This window comes from Antechinus flavipes, chromosome 4 (assembly GCF_016432865.1).
Source record: "Antechinus flavipes isolate AdamAnt ecotype Samford, QLD, Australia chromosome 4, AdamAnt_v2, whole genome shotgun sequence".
NCBI classification, from domain to species: Eukaryota; Metazoa; Chordata; class Mammalia; order Dasyuromorphia; family Dasyuridae; genus Antechinus; species Antechinus flavipes.
This window is the reverse complement of record NC_067401.1, coordinates 130939800-130957579: the sequence shown is the minus strand read 5'-3', so window position 1 is coordinate 130957579 and position 17780 is coordinate 130939800. Positions and strand designations below refer to the sequence as shown.

At 45.3% G+C, this 17780-nt stretch overlaps 3 protein-coding genes across 7 annotated transcripts; 2 read left to right on the top strand and 1 right to left on the bottom strand.

Annotated features, from left to right (window-relative positions):
- Nucleotides 1–1828: 1828 nt before the first annotated feature.
- COASY (Coenzyme A synthase) lies at nucleotides 1829–6259 on the top strand. 4 transcript variants are annotated; one of them, XM_051994414.1, is made up of 10 exons: nucleotides 1829–1963; nucleotides 2444–3188; nucleotides 3687–3901; nucleotides 4202–4333; nucleotides 4541–4727; nucleotides 4839–4903; nucleotides 5152–5236; nucleotides 5430–5527; nucleotides 5656–5802; nucleotides 5887–6259. In XM_051994414.1, the coding sequence occupies exons 2-10, from the start codon at nucleotides 2492–2494 to the stop codon at nucleotides 5932–5934; spliced, it is 1674 nt and encodes a 557-aa protein (XP_051850374.1). In that variant the 5' UTR covers nucleotides 1829–1963; nucleotides 2444–2491; the 3' UTR covers nucleotides 5935–6259. The 4 variants fall into 4 exon arrangements, with proteins under 4 accessions (XP_051850374.1, XP_051850375.1, XP_051850372.1 ...); XM_051994415.1 differs by having other exon boundaries at nucleotides 1830–1963; nucleotides 3687–3844; nucleotides 4538–4727; XM_051994412.1 differs by having other exon boundaries at nucleotides 1831–1963; nucleotides 4538–4727.
- A 532-nt stretch (nucleotides 6260–6791) lies between these two features.
- On the top strand, nucleotides 6792–11351 carry MLX (MAX dimerization protein MLX). The gene is made up of 8 exons (XM_051994422.1): nucleotides 6792–6893; nucleotides 7190–7226; nucleotides 7567–7656; nucleotides 7873–7979; nucleotides 8216–8315; nucleotides 8448–8547; nucleotides 9477–9678; nucleotides 10237–11351. Exons 1-8 carry the CDS (start codon nucleotides 6852–6854, stop codon nucleotides 10291–10293), a joined length of 735 nt encoding a protein of 244 aa, XP_051850382.1. The 5' UTR covers nucleotides 6792–6851; the 3' UTR covers nucleotides 10294–11351.
- PSMC3IP (PSMC3 interacting protein) lies at nucleotides 10753–17738 on the bottom strand. 2 transcript variants are annotated; one of them, XM_051994424.1, is made up of 8 exons: nucleotides 16982–17738; nucleotides 16799–16899; nucleotides 16483–16572; nucleotides 14892–15003; nucleotides 11758–11903; nucleotides 11597–11650; nucleotides 11432–11491; nucleotides 10753–11351 (listed from the first exon to the last, which is right to left on the bottom strand). In XM_051994424.1, exons 1-8 carry the CDS (start codon nucleotides 17010–17012, stop codon nucleotides 11295–11297), a joined length of 651 nt encoding a protein of 216 aa, XP_051850384.1. In that variant the 5' UTR covers nucleotides 17013–17738; the 3' UTR covers nucleotides 10753–11294. The 2 variants fall into 2 exon arrangements, with proteins under 2 accessions (XP_051850384.1, XP_051850385.1); XM_051994425.1 differs by having other exon boundaries at nucleotides 11449–11491.
- Nucleotides 17739–17780: the final 42 nt, after the last annotated feature.

The following is a 17780-nucleotide window of genomic DNA, read 5'->3' as shown; positions in this document are numbered from 1 at the left end:
CACTCAAAAAGCATCTATTAAATAACTGGTAGGCAGTGAGAACAGAAATACAAAATGGTTCCTGGCCTCAAGGATCTTACATTCTATGAAGAAATGTACATATACAATATGTAATATGTGCATATTTGTATATATACACACTCCTTCCCCAAAATGTATCCTCTTTTTTTTTTTGCTAAGCTTTTATTTTTAATAATATTGTTTTCAAAATACATGCTAAGATAGCTTTCAACATTCACCCTTGCAAAACCTTGGGTTCCAAATTTTCTCCCTCCCTTACCCAGTAAGTAATATGTTAAACATTTGCAATTTTTCTATATATATTTCCAAATTTATCATGCTGCACAAGAAAAATCAGATCAAAAAAAGGAAAAAATGAGGGAAAAAAAGGTGAAAATACTATGTTGTGATCCACATTTAGTCCCTACAGACCTCTTTTTGGAAAAATGCATCCTCTTTTGGACACTTCCCCAAAAGGCAACAACTACCAACAAGATTAGAGGATACCTTGTGGATCCAGGATTTTCACCCAACCTCCTCTGGTTTTTCTCCCATTGACAGAAGGCCAGTACATATTTGCTCAAAGCAAAGACTTTCATTAAGATGGAATAGTAAATTTCAAAGTCCGACTCTTTTTATACAGCAAAATAACTGTTTGGACATGTATACATATATTGTATTTAACTTATACTTTAACATATTTAACATGTATTGGTCAAACTGCCATCTGGGGGAAGGGGTGAGGAGAAGGAGGGAAAAAGTTGGAACAAAAGGATTTGCAACTGGCAATGCTGAAAATTTCCTATGCATATATCTTGTAAATAAAAAGCTATTAAAAAAAAAAAAAAGATGGCATAGTAAGATCAGAAGCTACACAACAAGTTCCACAAATCCTGAGACATACTCTCCCATAAGTACACAGTACAGCCCTGGGGAAAATGGCCTTACACTCAAGAGTACAATGGTAGTAAGGCACACACGAGGCAAAACTCAGAACTCTGATACTGAAAGGCTTCAATATCACTCCTCTGTTTATTACAGAGGACTCAGAAATCTTACTCAAGTATGGCAGTAACTAAGGGGTGGGGGGTGAGGGTGGCAATTGCTTAAATGGGCTTATAGGTCTGCGGAGATCTGTTGAGGAATTTCTGAGTCTATTGGCAAGCTCTTTATGGCCTTAGGTCTCACTCCTTGAAGGTGTTTTCTCCCTCAGGTGACTGCTTCACTTTATATTTCTCTGGAAGGAAATTCTACTCCCCAAGAGTGTCTTAATTCTTTCAAAGCTACTCTACCAAGACATGGTGGATTGTGTTATCTCCTGGTTTAGTTATCAATAGGTATATTAATAATACACCTATTCTAAGTTATTTACTCGAGTTGCGTGACTTCAGGGAGAAGCTATTTAAAGACTCTCTGGCTTTATTAATAACTCGTTTAAGGATAATTTTCACCTCAACCAGTGGTTGACCAATGACTCATCTTTTGGTTTCAATAACATGTCTCCCTCAAGCGGGGGAAAAACAAAAATATTCCCATGTGCTCGTACTTAAACGGCTTAGGCCTCAATTTCCTCAAGTGCAAAAGATCGGATAGCACAAGACAGCCTCAGAAAGTCCTCTCTAGCTCTGCACCTAGGCTTCTGAGACTCACTTCTCTCAGAGATTCTTTTACCTTGGGGGTAAAATGACCGTCGAAATTAGCCGCCAAAATGGCCTCCAGTCCTGACAAAACACCTGACTCCACTCGCCTCCGCCCCTGGACGCCTTCACTTCCCACGTGATAGCCCCGCCCTCTCCCACAGCTCGCGAGATTTGGCTCTCGGGGTCCAGGATAGCCAGGATTTCTCCGAGCCCAGAATCTCGAGCTGCCTGATCCAGGACAGGAGCACTTCCGGGTGGAACCCGGGAAGCGGCAGAAGCTGCAGCGACGTCCGGAGAGGGAGCGGCCCGAGTCTGGGAGCTCCGTGAGTACCGGGGAATTAAACCCGGGCCCGGAACCACTGACAAACTCGACCCGTCGCTGCCAGCAGGCGGCTCCGCCCCTTGGAGACAAATCCCGCCCCTTGGAGACAGCTAGCCCTTCCCAAGTTTCCCTCTCCTCCTGGAAAACTAGGGAAGACGAGGGTCCTTATTCTCGGATTCCCTGCGCCGCGGTTCGGCCCCAGAGCCAATCCCTTCTGTTTCATCTCTGCGACGTTATTTCTCCAAGATCTCTCCTTTCCCAATTAAAAATCTGATCGCGCATGCGCGAATCACCCACCGGGGGTCAGTATTCTAGGTCGCTCGTAGTCGAAATTTACGCATGCGCAAGCAATCCTAATGCAGTGTGGTGGGGGAGGTCTTGCCGGTTCCTCGGCAGAATCCTGCAATTTGCGCGGCCTTTTACATGACTACTAGTGCTGTGCACCCCCAACCCCATGCCTCTCATGTGTGCCCTCCCACAGGTGCCAGCTAGCGGAACCGTCGGTGACTTGGGCAGTGGTGGTGTCAGCATGTCTGCTTTCCGATCTGGCCTTTTGGTGCTGACATCCCCGCTGGCAGCCCTGACCCCACGCCTGGCACCCATTCTGACCTCTGCAGCCCGGCTGGTGGAGAAGACCCTGTATGTCCACCTGCAGCCTGGCCTCAGTCTGGGTGGACCGGCCCAGCCTCACTCCAGCCACGTGCAGGCCACCGTGGAGATCATCAACCTCATCACTGGTCTCTATGCTGGTGCTGATGCCTATCGGCACCTGGACATCCGAGTCCTGCTGACCAACATCCGTACAAAGAACCCAACCCCTCCACCTTCACTTGGCTCTGTGCAGAACCTAGCCCATCCCCCGGAAGTGGTGTTGACAGACTTCCAGACCCTTGATGGGGGCCAGTACAACCCAGTCAAGCAACAGCTAGAGAGATATGCCACCAGCTGTTACAGCTGCTGCCCCCAACTGGTCTCTGTGTTGCTCTATCCAGACTATGATCCAGGAGATTCTTCTACAGACCCATCAGTACCCTATTCCTCTCCTCTTTGGTCAGCCTCCCCTTTGCCTAAAGCTCCCAAACACCCCCTACAGGGCTATAACCATGTGGCAGTAGGGGGAACATTTGACCATCTGCACAATGCTCATAAGTTGTTGCTTACGGTTGCCTGCCTCTTAGCCCAAAAGAGGCTTGTGGTTGGAGTAGCAGACAAAGAATTGTTGGAAAGTGAGTAGATGAGTCTGGGGGGTTGATTTGGGGTGGGAGGGTTGGCAGAGCAGGGGAAGATAGATGCTAAAGTTCAATAGTCTTGGAGGTGACCTTTGGATATATGCACTTTATTCTCTTGCTTCCTTTGGATCTGAAGTGTGGGTAGTACGGTCCAAGGCCATGTTAAGCTAAGCCTCAAAGGCTTAACATCTGTGTCTTTCAAACGCCTTCAGGCTTCTCTATCATGATCTCCTTCTTCCTAGTTGACAGATATCCTAGTCGTTATAGCTTTTTCCATTAGTAACTATTGCTCCTTCTTCCACAGCCTGCTTGAATACTCCTTTTCTCAATCAGCCCCAACAAAACAGACATTTAGTAGCCATCTTTTCACAATCATAGCCATCTTCTTTCTGTTTTTAGTTTCCTTTAGACCCCACCACCCTCACTTCCTACCCCCAATCAGTGTACCTTTTGTACCTCCCTTCTTGCTCCATTTTCTCTCACTTCTTCCCTTAGATAAAGTGCTCCGGGAGTTACTCCAACCATATACAGATAGGGTGAAACATCTGAGTGAATTCCTGGTGGACATGAAGCCATCCTTGGTCTTTGACATAGTCCCCCTCCTAGATCCCTACGGTCCAGCCGGCACTGATCCTTCCTTGGAGTGCTTGGTGGTTAGCGAGGAGACTTATCGTGGGGGGTTGGCTGTCAACTGTCGACGCCTTGAGAATGTAACTCCCTTGGGGAAATGGGCAGAGGGAGTGGTTGGGGACAGGAAGGGTGGGTGTATATGTGTTGGAGTGGGCTCTCCAAAGATGGGAGGAATGATTCTTTAGAGAGATACTGGGAATGAAACAGAAAAGCTTGAAGCTTATATGCCAGTTCCTGGGTTGGCTATGGTTGGGTCCTTAATTTCACCCTCTGAGTGGTTTGTATGGGTTAAAAATGAGCCCTGGGGTTCAAGACAGAGCCCTGTTAACTTTCTCCATTTTAAAATATCACCCCCTTGTTACCCCTACATTTTGCCACAGGGTCTGGACAAGGTGGCTTTGTATCAGATTTTGTTGCTGAAGAACCCAGACCACAGAGAGAATGAAGAAGACAAAGTTAGCTCCTCCAGCTTCCGTCAGCGACTGCTGGGAACCCTCCTTCAACCCCCAAATGTAAATACCTTCCAGCACCAGGGGATAAAAATTCTAGCTGCCCCTAAGATGGGGAGTACTAGTTCTTAGTGGGAAAATACCCTTTATTACTCTGATATGGGCAATCTATATGCACACACAGGGGCCTAAATGGTTGTCTTGATTTCAGTCTTCTAATCCCCCATAGATGGCTACTCCATCCTTGGCTTTTTCTCCTTTTGGCAGAAGAGACCAGACCTCCCCTCCAATGTCTATGTTGTGGGGTTGACAGGGTCGAGTGGCTCTGGCAAAACTTCAGTGGCCCTGTTACTTCAAGACCTGGGGGCAAAGGTCATTGATAGTGACCAGCTGGGACATCTGGCCTATGCACCTGATGGCCCTGCCTACCAAACTGTGATAGAGGCCTTTGGAACTGGTAGGTCTTGTAGTGAAAAGTGAAATTGTGGGGGGGATGGGGAAGGACGGGAACCAAGAGTACAGAAACATAATACTTCTCTTGTTGAGATTCTTATTTTTGGCATCCTAGATATTATCCAAGAAGATGGAACCATCAACAGAAAGATTTTAAGTAGTCAAGTGTTTGGGAACAAGGTGAGTATCTCTATCTCTAAATCTCTAATGAGGTCTGTGGCCCACACCCATTCTCCTATTGAACCATGCATGCATCCTTAACTCAAACCCCTTTTCTTCCCTCCCCCCCCCCCCCCCAGTGTCTATCTTTTATTGGTAGGGAAGTCTTTTAGTTATCTTCTTACAGCTCTTTCCTCCCCCCACCCCGATCCCTGATTCCTTGCTTTGTTGGTGCAAATCTAATAGCAATTGATTTGTTCTGTCACTAGAAAAAGCTAAAGAACCTCACCGACATTATATGGCCAGTCATTGCCAAGATGTGTCAAGAGGAGATCAAAAAAGCTGCAGCTGAGGGTGAGTGTGAAGGACAAGAGCTTCAAAGGACTGGTAGGAAAGTTCTTCCCTTGTCCCCTTCCCCTACCTTCCCCTCCATTCCAGGGCCAGGGCATCCTGCCCAGCTGCCAGGCAAGCACATCCCAGGGAATCTCTAATCCAGGGCAAGTGGCTGGGATGAGAGATCAGTAGAATGACTGGGGTCCACCTGCAGGGAAGACCATATTCGTGATTGATGCGGCCTTGCTACTGGAAGCCGGCTGGAACAACATGGTCCACGAGGTGTGGACAGTCATTGTCCCAGAGACAGAGGTAACTGGACCCCTCCTATCTCACCATTCCCCTACCTCAGCCCCCACTCTGGGCTTCTGAATGGTTAATGTATTATACTATTGGGCCTCCTCCAAAGTATCCTGATGGACTATTTGGGTGTCTTCCAGGCAATACGGCGCATCATGGAGCGCGATGGTCTGACTGAAGCCGCCGCCCAGGCCCGCCTGCGGAACCAAATGAGTAATCAGCAACGGGTGGACCAGAGCCATGTGGTGTTGAGTACACTTTGGGAGCCCCATATCACCCGAAGACAGGTAAAGAGGTTGAATAAGAACAAGAGGGAGGAAGGAGGAGTCCTACTGAACCCTAAAACCTTTTCCCACAATTTTCTTCCGAAGGTGGAAAAAGCCTGGGCTCTCCTGCAGGAGCGTATCAAGAGCCAATAATGGACTCCTGGAGGCTTCTCCTTCTGATCCTTGATTGCGATGATTGATGTCTGTGGTGTGGGAAAGCCCTCGGGGCAGGTCCCGTCCTCCGCGGGGCTGGGCCCAGACTCACGCAGTGCTGAGCTGCTCAGGCTGCGCCGCGGTGGGGCAGCTTGGAGGCCAGGTTGGAGGCTCGGGCCGCAGGTCGAACCCCGGTACCCTCTGCCGGCCTAGAGGAAGGGCACACCGCCCCACTGCCCTCTCTGCTTGGTGTGTCTGGGACCCCACGGCTGGCTGGGACCAGGGGTGAGGGCACGGAACTAATTAAAGCCGAATTTTCCTGTAAGACTCTGGCTTACTGTGCTCCTTGCTTCTTGGGACGGTGGCTGGGTGAGCCACTCTTAGAGGCCCCAGACTAAATTGTGGCTGGCTCCGCTGCTGCCACCCTACGACCGTAACCAGGCCTACATTCTGGCACAGTAATCAGGCCCGGCTACATATCTGTGGCATTGTGGGAATTGTAGTCACTGAGCGGCCGAGAGAGAACGTTTCCTCCTTTACGTTACGTAAAGCAAACGCATGAACAAACGTGCTTTGTAGAAATCTTCAGACCCCGCCTCCCCCCCCTTTTTTTTTTTTCAAATGAGAACTACTCGACCCTCAGAAAATTTTGATTTAGGGGAGTGAGTGCATAAATAGAGGTGGAGATTGCCGTTATTGCTCCATACTGGAATTTAAATTCCAGTTTTTAAAACTATCCCATTTTTAAAATGGGATTAAAAAAATTATCCCATTTCAGCCTTCTCCTCTGCGCAGGCGTAGCGCGCCTTCATCTCACGCCTTGGGGTTGGTGAACTATGGACCATGTGGGCTTGGGTCCCGCCCATGGCGGGGGGGGGGCACCCGCACGCGGTACTTCCGGTTCGTTTGGTCTGACAATGACGGAGCGGGGCGCCTCTCCGGAGGACCCCTGGGTCAAGGCAAGCCCCGTGGGCGCGCACGCCGACAAGGGGAGGGCGGGTCGGGCACGTGCACGCAGGGGAAGCGGGAGAGCGGGGGTTTCCCCCACTTCTCAGTTCTCCCTGCCTTGCCCCCAGGGGCTCGGGGCTGGGGACTGCGGAGACAGCCCCGGCCCCCCGCGTGCCCACGTGGGGAGCCGAGAGAGCGGACCGTGTGTGAGTGTCTGCGGCGCGGGGGGCGGGGGGCAGGGCCAGGGGCTGCGCCCGCAGCCGGCTCTGGGAGGGTCGGAACCTGAGCGATCTCCCTACCCCCGCAGGTGGAGTATGCGTACAGTGACAACAGCCTGGACCCCGGTGAGTGGCCCAAGTCTGGGTGACGCGGCCTCCGCCCCCGCCCCCGCCCCCTTAAGGTGTCTGGAAGGGGGGTAGTGTCCGACCGGGAGTGGAGAGAATGGGGGCAGGGTGTGTCCTGACCTGGTATCCTGTCGGGGAGGGAAATAAGGGGGCCCCCTCTTTCCTACTGTGTAAGTAGGAGCCCTAAGGGTTTGGAGGGTCCTGAGTGACTAGCCCAGAGCTATTTGGGGAGAGGGAAGGAATGATCCGGGGGTCCTGGAGGCCAACCTCGGGTTCCAGCTGGTGCCTAAAGGTATGAAGGTATGAGGACGTCATTTTTTCTTGGGTACCTCTCTTCCAGGGCTCTTTGTAGAAAGCAACCGAAAGGGGAGTGTAGTGTCCAGAGCCAATAGTATCGGCTCCACCAGTGCTTCCTCCGTCCCCAACACGGGTAAGCAGCGATCGGCTTTTCCTCCTCATTCCCATCATCTTGGGCTCTTCCCGGGGGAGATTGCATGTTGGTAGACAAACATATAACATATGAAGCCTATGGGTCTCCAGTAGTGGGTTACCTCACCCTTGAAGCCCCCAATTCTTCCTTCCAGGGTTAGGGCTATCTTTTGTACTACCTAAATGATCAAGGCCTTGCCACTTTGTGACCCACCAGATGATGAAGACAGCGATTACCAACAAGAGCCCTACAAGGAGTCCTACAAGGACAGGAGACGGAGAGCCCACACACAAGCAGAACAGAAGCGCAGGGATGCCATCAAGGTGAGCAGGAACCCTAGCCCCAGCCTCCTCCAGTCCCGAGGTGAGGCGTTTGGCAGGTGTCAAGCCAATGGCAGTGCCATGCTCTGCACCTCTCCTATATACCACCTCTTCATGAAGTGGTCAGATGATTGCCAGTGTGGGGCCAAGTTTCCTGCAACAGCCTCCCTTTACTGTCTTTGTGCAAACTGATGGAAGGCATTAGTATAACTTAGATACTATCTTCTTTCTCCCCCCAGAGAGGCTACGATGACCTTCAGGCCATTGTCCCCACCTGTCAGCAACAGGATTTCTCCATTGGCTCCCAGAAGCTCAGCAAAGCCATTGTTCTTCAGAAGAGTATGGGAGAGAGGGAATGGGGGGTGGGCAGGAGTGAGGTACCCAGGAATCTCAGGCAGGAAGCGGGTAAGACAGAACAGTGTGGTGTTTTTAGTTGAACCACTCTTAATGCTTATATTATGTCTTCTCCAGCCATTGATTATATCCAATTCTTGCATAAAGAGAAGAAGAAACAGGAAGAGGAAGTATCTACACTACGCAAAGATGTCATGGCCCTGAAAATCATGAAAGTGTAAGTAAATGGAGGAAAGATAAGGCTCAGATGAAGAAAGGACTGGAAAGAGCAGCAGAGCCATTAGGAACAGGCATTCTGGTCTTCAATTTAGTGTTTAAGCAAATTAAACACTATTCAGGGCAGCTAAGCAATGCAATGTATAGAGCATTGGGCCTAGAATCAGAAAAATCCAAGTTTAGCCTCAGATATATTAGCTTTTTGACCTTGGTCATGTCACTTTACCTTTGCCTCAATTCCCATAACTATAAAATGGGAATATTGTCTATTTCCCAAGATTGTTGTGAGAATCAAATGAAATGTTTAAGCACTTTGCACTAGCACAGTGCCTAGCATATCATGCTTAATTAAATGTTATTTGCATTCTTCCTCAATGAATGGAATAACTTCAAAATTATGTTAGATCCAAAAGCTTCAGGGTAGAGACTGTGATTTTGAAAGACATAGTGTGTAACTCTGGAAAAGTTATTTCCATGATTATTTAGTACAATTCATTATTACAAAGGAGAAAATTGGTCCAGAAAGGGAATTGACCACTGTCTCACCAATGACAACAGTTGAGGAAAAGGACAATTTTTTCTGATCTTAATTGTACTTTATCTTGGTGTCTAGCTAAATATTTAACACACAAACACACACACACACACACACACAGAGGTGTTTAATACTAGTTTGAGTCACTGCAGAGAAAGAACAAGAACAGTGATAATCATAACTGCTTTCTGCAACTGAGCTTAGTAGCTAGTTGAAAGTGAATGTGCCTAGCCAATCCTCTAAGCTATTGTAACATCCTTATTTTCTCATGATCAACTGATATCAGTGCATTCCTAGCTCTACTTTTAAAGACTGGCAGGAGGCTCTGAAAGGGGGAGGGCAGAAAGAGAAAGGAAGATATTAACATACATCATTATGTTTTTTCTTGATTTCAGGAACTATGAGCAGATTGTGAAGGCACACCAGGACAACCCTCATGAAGGGGAGGACCAGGTCTCTGACCAGGTCAAGTTCAATGTGTTCCAGGGCATTATGGACTCTTTGTTCCAGTCCTTCAATGCCTCCATTTCTGTGGCCAGCTTCCAGGAGTTGTCAGCTTGTGTCTTCAGCTGGATTGAGGAGCATTGTAAGCCCCAGGTGTGCTGGCTGAAACCTTTGTAGGGTGGGATGGGAGCGCTTTGGTACCCTCTCAGCTGAAGACCCTTCAGGCTCTAGTTACTCATTGTAAGGCAAAGGTTAATGATGGCTTTTTCTTTCATTAGACCTATGATGGTCCCAGTTTAGGAAATTGCTTTAGCAATCTAGATTGGCACCTGCTGTGCCACTTTAGTCGTGGTTGGGGCTAGTGAAAGGCTAAGTGCCCTGCCCAGCTCCTATCACAGGTGGTATTAAATCCAGATTCTTGCCTGCCTCTACAATTCCTTTGCCTTCTTTCTCTTATGCTTTCATTTTTTTTTTTTTTTAACTCCCTGCAATCTAACCTGGATTTTGGTTGCAGTTTATAAATTACTCAGTAAAATTCTAATCACCTTCATGTCAAGCACTACACTAATCCCTTTTTCCCCTTTTAGAAAATATCCCACTTTATTGCCTTTGGGGCCCTATATGCCTTTTCTAACAAAGGCCTTTGGGTGTAGAGAAGATAATTGAGGTGTGAACTTGGCCTAGCCTCATCCTTCTTTTCTCTTTTCCTAGACTCTTCAGGAGATTGTTACTGGAGTACTTCATCAATTGAAAAATCAGCTCTACTGATTGCTTGCCTTTCAGCCAACACTACTGAAGTATAGAACCAGGAGGCTTGTCGTGGTTCTGACATCTCAAACAACATTTGCTTTGTTTGTTGGATTTTGGACAGCTTCTGACTAATTTATTTTGTCAATAGTAAACAAACCCATCTCATCTGTGAAATTTCTAGGGGCCATTGAACTTGTCCCCCTAAAAATCACTTCTGGCATTTTCCTTCATAAGCTTCCAATTTAAACTCAAATCAGGTATTTGGAAGTTACTAACTACAGCTGCCACTGTGATACGTCTTATAGGAGTGATAGTGAGACTGTATGTTCTGCAAGCAATCTGGTAGAGGCAGAAAAAATATTTACACAACCACAAAGTGCCACAGCTACTGGTCCCCAGTGATGCTGCCATGTTATGTCCATGGCACAGACAAAATTTTTAACACGTTATATAGGGATTTTATCCCTAATCAGAAACTTTGACAGATTTCTTAACTTTTATTTAAATGTGATCTTTACTTCAATGTAAATCTCACAATTTTACTAATTTTTTTTGTCAGTCAGGTCTTGTGGTAATCACGCTCACTTGCCATCATGCTCTTCATGTGAACAGTTCATTAGGGATAGATGTTGATTCTTCTGTCCCATTTCTTACTTGCTGCCACACTTTCTATCAGGAATGAACCAGGAGTGAGTGGAGAAACTTCTGTCTCAAATATATAGAAGCCTATTTCCTTTTTTTTTTTTTAAGCTTACAAAAGACTTTACCGTCTAATGGACATTAAATATTTTTATATCAAATTGTAATTGCAATAAAATTTACTAAATGCTTAAGCCAAAATTCATTGATTTTTATCAAGTCATATCCACTAAACTGATTTAATATAACACACAGCCACTTGTCTCCTTAGTACTAATTAGTCTAGTCACATTTAGACTCTAGTCACAAAGGGCAGGAAGTGTCAAAACAACTCCAATACAGGAAGTTTCTTCTGACTTCATTATTCAGAAAGAGGCTTCTCAAGGGTCTGGAAGGACAACGTTGTAGTCTTCATCTGTCTCGATTCCAACTTCTTCCTATAGAGCAAGGCAAGGAGAAAATTCAACTAGGTTCCTGGCCTGGAAACAAAGGGCAAGGAGGTTGGGAGATAACTTACAAAAAATTGCTTCTTACTCTTGGGGTAACCCTCAAGAATTGCATCAAACAGTTCAGTTGCCTAACAAGAAAAATAGAAATAGCTCTTAAGATTTTGAGTGCTTGTTTCCAGGCCCTCCCTGCCCATCTCCAAAGAGCTTTTCCAAGCTGATGTGCTGACACTTACCATCCTCTTCCGTTTCTTCCACTCTCTATGATACTTCTGCCTCTCCTGATAGACCTGAGCACAAACCCAAAAGATTCTTCAAACTCCTTAAGAATTCCCCACTCAGCTTGGGTTTAGCCAAGCTGTTAATAATCATTCCAAAATTCCTCCATCCCCTTTACCTTTTCTTTTTCTTCTGGAGTCACATGGTTGGTAGTTGTTTTGATTTTACTTAGCCTCTCTGTATAACTTGCACATTCTTTTTTTAACTCCTCAATCTCTTTACACATCTCTGGTGTAGTCAGGGAGCTGGTCAGTTCTTTCAGTTCTACAAGAAAGTCACACCAACTCCAGTAATTATTTTTGAGAGACTGAATTCCCCATTAACTTGGGAGTTCAAGAGATAAGGGAAATAGAAAGAATGGGAGAATTTGGAGTCATGAACATAACAGGTCACTAAAAGTATCCTAGAAAAAAAAGACTACAGAGTAAAGGCTGTGTTTTTCTTTTCTTTTTTATCATAGCTTTTTATTGACAGAACATATGCATGGGTAATTTTTCAATACTGATCCTTGCAAAAACTTCTGTTCCAACTTTCCCCTTCTCCCCACCCCCTCCCCAGATGGCAGGTAGTGCCATACATGTTAAATATGTTAAAGTATATGTTAAATACAATATGTGTGTACATATTTATACACCTATTATACATATTGTCTTGCTACACAAGAAAAATTGGATTTAGAAGGAAGGTAAAAATAACCTGGGAAGATAAACAAAAATGCAAGCAAGCAATAACAAAGAGTGTAAATGCTATGTTGTGGTTCACACTCATTTCAAAGGCTGTTTTTCAACAGTTCTAAAATCTGTCTCATGTTTTTTAAGCTGGCTCACTGACTTAAAAGTTCTAAATGCCTGTATGTAAATGATAGTAGGGATACCAAGAAAAATTAAACACTCCTTAAAGAACTTGACTTTTTAGAGGGAGGGAGGGAGGAAAAGAGGGAAGGAGAGAGAGAATTTTTACATGTAATTAAACCAAGATAATTCCTAGTAGTTCTTTCCTCTTTGCATTATCACAGACCTGGCACCTGAGCAGTTTTGAAGACCGATATTTGGAAAAGGGGAGATTAGAAGAAGATGCATTCCAGGCTAGTGGAAGAATGAATGTGAAGTTTAGAGAACATCTAACAATCTAGATTATATTAAAAGGAGCATAATGAGCTAGTGCTAGAAAGGTTGGAGTCAGATTGTGAAAAGCCTTTAATACCTAATTTTTCATCAAAGTGAAGGTTTTTTGAACTAGACACTGGCTTTTCCATTCTTGGGATTATTCTGGCAGGTGTATGAAAGATGAATGAGAGGGAAAACTGAAGTCCCCATTAAGAGCTGCAGTATAAGTAGCAGGTGATATGAAATTGTCCTTGTGAGGAGGTGCAAGCATTGTTATGGAGGTAGAATTAATTTGGCAACTGAGAGCATGAGATATAAAAAAAAAAGAAATTAAAGATGACTAAAAGTTACAAATTTGTATGACTGGAAAGATGACAGTGGCCTTAATAAAAGTAGGGAAGTTAGAAGAACAAGAGAAAAATAAAATGTTCTCATTTTGGGATATGTTCAGCTTAAGATGCAAATTAAGGCTGGATATATACACACCTGTGAGTCATCTACATAGTTACATAATTAGTTCCATGAAAGCTAATGGTATAGATCATTGAGGGGATAGAATTAAGAAGATGCAGGACACCTTTTGAGGGATAGTTATGTTTAAGGAATAAGGAAATAAATGACCAACTTGGAAAGGAGACTAAAAAGGACTAGTAAGATAATACAGGAAAGGAACTTGGAGAAAGTGTTACAGAAACCAGGAAAAGACTATTTGGGAAGAAGGGACTGTCAATATGAAAAGCTTCAAAGAAAACAATGAAAATGAATTTTTATCAATTAAAAGATTACTGAGAACTTTGGAAAGAACAGTTTCAGGAAAAAAACAGGTAAAAATAGTCGAGAAGGAAATGGGCATTGAGAATTGCAAGCAGTAAATTTGGCAGTAAAAAGGAAAACAGATAAAGGATAACAATTTAGAGGTGGCTGGCTATTAAATGACAGCATTTTAAGGAAGAGTTGAGACCTGGAAAAATTCACAGCAGGGCGGGAACTAGTGATAGAAGAGATAGAAAGAATTACCAGAAGAAGGTGCTAGAGAAGGAGATCAAATAATCAACTAGTATTGATTAAGTTTTGTGGCAAGCACTATGCTAAACTCTAAGGATTCAAGGAAAAAGCAAGAATAGGTGCTGTTTTCAAGAAGTTTATACTATAATGGGCAAGATAACATGAAGCAGTGAAAATAATAATGTAGTCTTAGAGGCAAGTCAGTAGTAGATAGTCCAGATAAAAGTCTCCTGTAAGGAGGCTGAACTAAATCAAGCTTTGATACAGGCCACCTCTTTTTCCTCAGAGGCTAAAGATAAAGATGGATAAGAAAGGTAAAGAGCTCAAGAGAGGCTTCAGTGTTCTCAGCAAAATAGTGAGAATAAGGCTCACTTCAGAGAGGTAAGGAGAGAGAGGCTTAAGGGATTGAAAGAAAGGTAGTGGAGTCCTTGAAAAGAGTGAGATAAAGTCAATCTGGGAAAAATAAGACTGTTATGTAGCAGGGAGGGCTCAGTTGAAACTAGAAACAAATCTTTAGTGGTGGAATGTTGTCTGACCAAGAGTTAAAGGTTTGCAGGTAATGTATGAACAGTAGTAGGAGAAAAAGGCAAGGTATTAAAGAGGCTGGTTCATGGCCACAAGGATGTGGACAGCGGAATGGAGATGAAGTTGCTGACTAATAATATAAGAAGGGTCTAGAAATAACAAAAGGAAGCAATCAAAAGGACAATTCCTGGACCAACATATTAAAAGGTACCACTGGAAATGGTCAAAAATCTATGTCTTTTGGAGAAAGAGAAGTTTCTATGGCGACCAGCGATAGGAAAGGGTAGGAAGACATGAACTACAGATATATGTAAGTATGGATAAGCATATAAACATTTGAGATAAGGTAAATGAAAGCCTGGAAAAAGGAGCAAAGAAACAATGTTTGACCCCAACCAATAGCAACTCTGAATCAAACTGGTGTAGTAGATAGTTTTCTAGTCATAGCATGGGGAAAGAACCAGTTGATTAAGACTGATAGTTTCTCTCTGTTGCATTTATGTCATTTTCAGGTCAAACATATGTATTTGAACCAAATCATCCAGAATTTTACAATTTTACAACTACTGAGTAAGCTCTGAATTAGTTCTATTTTTTGCAGCCACCTGAAACTTACCAGCTTCCATGTGACGGCAGCTCTGCTGGACACTTTGGACTTTGGAAGTGAGTGACAGAATTTCATCGTCAAGGTCTTTGAGATCTGTGTCACTAAGAGTATCAAATTCATTCTGCCAGAGACAAGGAAACAAGAAAGGGACCAAACTTAAACAGTGCTCACAGTAGAGAACTCGCTCTATTTAAGGATATGTATAATCTCCAGTAATTCTGCCTTATCCCCCAAATCTTAGTCCTGTCTTCAAGAGCAGTGCTGTCAAAATCAAATAAAAACAAGGACTATCACCATCTGTGGATCTCTGTGGGCCCCATATTGTCTTAGAAAACCACATATTAACATGTTCTACTATATTTTTATGTTAAACATTCCCAATTACATTTTAATCGGATTCAGGCAGCTTTCCTGTGTTTGTCATCTCTGCTCTAGAGAAAAGAACTCTTAGAAATATAGGTAGAATTAAATCACAAGGAGAATAGTGAGTAACAAAGGTCTCTAACAGCTCATTTAATTCAGCAAGTATTTTATGAACACCCAATATGCTGATAGCACCAAAGGGATGATACACACAAAACACTTAGTAAATGTTTGTTGAAAAGTAAACAATTATATATTGATATTTATGAGCTTAAATTACAAATAATAAACTACTAACATTTATAAAGCATTTATTCTGTGCCAGATGGCTTTATTTAATCCTCATAACAACCTTAGGAGTACCATTATTATCATCCTCACCATGTACCCCAATTATCATCCCCACCCCCAAATGTAAAAATATTTGAGAAAATCAAGGCAAGTAGATATTAAATGACTTCATCAGCATCCATCGTGCAGAACCATACTATAGTACAATCACACAAATATTGTAAGGATGAGCAAGTGAAAGTCTTTGCTATGAACAACAATGATCCTAGACAATTCCAAAGGATGCATGGAGAAAAATGTTATGCTGCACTAGAGAGAAACTGATGAACTCTGAATGCAGATTGAAGTATACGTATATATTTTTACTTTATTTTTCTGGGTTTGGTTTTGTTGTGGTGGTTTTTTTTTTTTTTTGGTATGGTTTATTTTGCAACATAAATGATATGGAAATGTTTTTCATGACTTCATAATTGATAACGGATTACTTCTCAAGGAGAGGGGCAAGGAGGGAGAGAATTTAGAATGCAACATTTTTAAAATGCTAAATTTTACATGCAAATGGGGTAATATTAACAAAATAAAACTATGTTTAAAAATGTTTCTCCACTGTGCCATGCAGCTAAGACAATGGCTCTGGGAACACTGAGGTGAAGCTGAACTAGCCCTTTCAAAGGGAGTGGATGAACAATATATAAGCAAAGCTCCAGCTAGAGTCTTCAGGGAATAGGGCACCATAGTAAAGAACAGTGGCAGGGGAACCAAGAGTTACTGAGGGTAACCGTGAGGGTCTTAGAGGACAGACTTCGGGAGGTCTGCAGGTAGGAATCGTCACTACAAAAGAAGTTTAGACATTGTTTTTGACGAAGCCACATAAAGGGGCGGAGGCCAGATAGCACCGGGGACGTGGGAGCCTGGGGGCTCGGGGTCCGGGAGCGGCTCCTCTCACCTGATCCGCAAAGTAGATTTTCTGCTTGCCGTACACCTTTTCCTTGACTTTGCCCTGCTGCGCCAGCTGCTCCAGGGCCTTCACCACGGCCTGGCAGAGATAAGCGAAGGGTTGGGAGGATCCGGCCGGGACGGGGATCCGGGAGACCCGTCTCGCGTGGGGAGGGGGGTGTGTGGGAGGAAGGACACCCTGGCCAATGGCCGTCTCATCCCAGGGCCGGTTGTTTCGGACCCACTGACACGCCGGATCCCGGCCGTCTTTCGGGGGTCGAAGCCCCCGAGGGTGGGGTGCCCTCGGCCGCTCGGGGGCGTCTCACCGCCTTGCCAAGCCCGTGATCCCGCTGCAGGTTCCCGAACACGTCCTGAGCACTGTAGGGTCGGTTCTGCTCCCGTAGGTAATTCAGGACAAGCCCGGGGGCTGTGGGGAAGGGACCGTAGTCACTGGCGCAGCCAGAGCCAGCCGGTCTCCACAGTCCCTAGGCACCCAACCGGGCACTCACCTGTCGCCGGATCCGCGCGGCCTTTACTCATCCCGCTCCCGCCACCAGTCAAACAGCCGGAAGCCAACGCCAGCTGGCGACTCCCTCCTTCCGGGAACTGGCAGGCTGAGACTGAGGGCGGTGGTTGGCCCACGTGACTGAAAGGCAGTACCAGACGACGGGTTTAGGCGCGGAGTCCTTCCCCACCAACGTGTGGCGCACGTTTCTCCCTCCCCACAAATTGTGGGTGTAGGAGGGGGCGAGGGATGGAGCGTTTGCTTCCTTCCCGGAGAGTCCGCCGGATAGACACGACGCAACTCCTCCGCCTCGAGAGAGGAGCCTCCGGTCCGTTTATTTATTGCACACACATAATAGCCGCCCCCAAAATCCTTCTTGCGCGGGGCTGTGGCTTGCAGTGGCAGAGGCCCGCCCCAAGGGGCGCTCGGTCCTGTGCCTACAGGGACGGGGTGAGGCTGGGGAAGAAAGGGCTACGATCCTGGAACGGAGGAGGCTCGTTTCCTGTCGGCCTAGATCAAGGCTGGCCACCTGACAGGTGCTTTCCATTTGCGCCCACACAGGTCTGTGGGACAGCCTGAAATAAATATTTCTAGTTTCTGAAATCATCGTGGGCCAGAGAACAGCTGTCCGTTCAAGCAAAAGCCAGTGAAAAAGGCGGGCAGCTTTCTGCACTTACCGTAGTCAGAATTCTTCCATAAGCCCTTAAAATAAGCCTTTAAGATGGGGTGAGGATGTTAGAAATATAGACTGGTTCCCCTTCAAATGTCATATTTTCTTTAAATTGCTTCCATTATTCAATAGC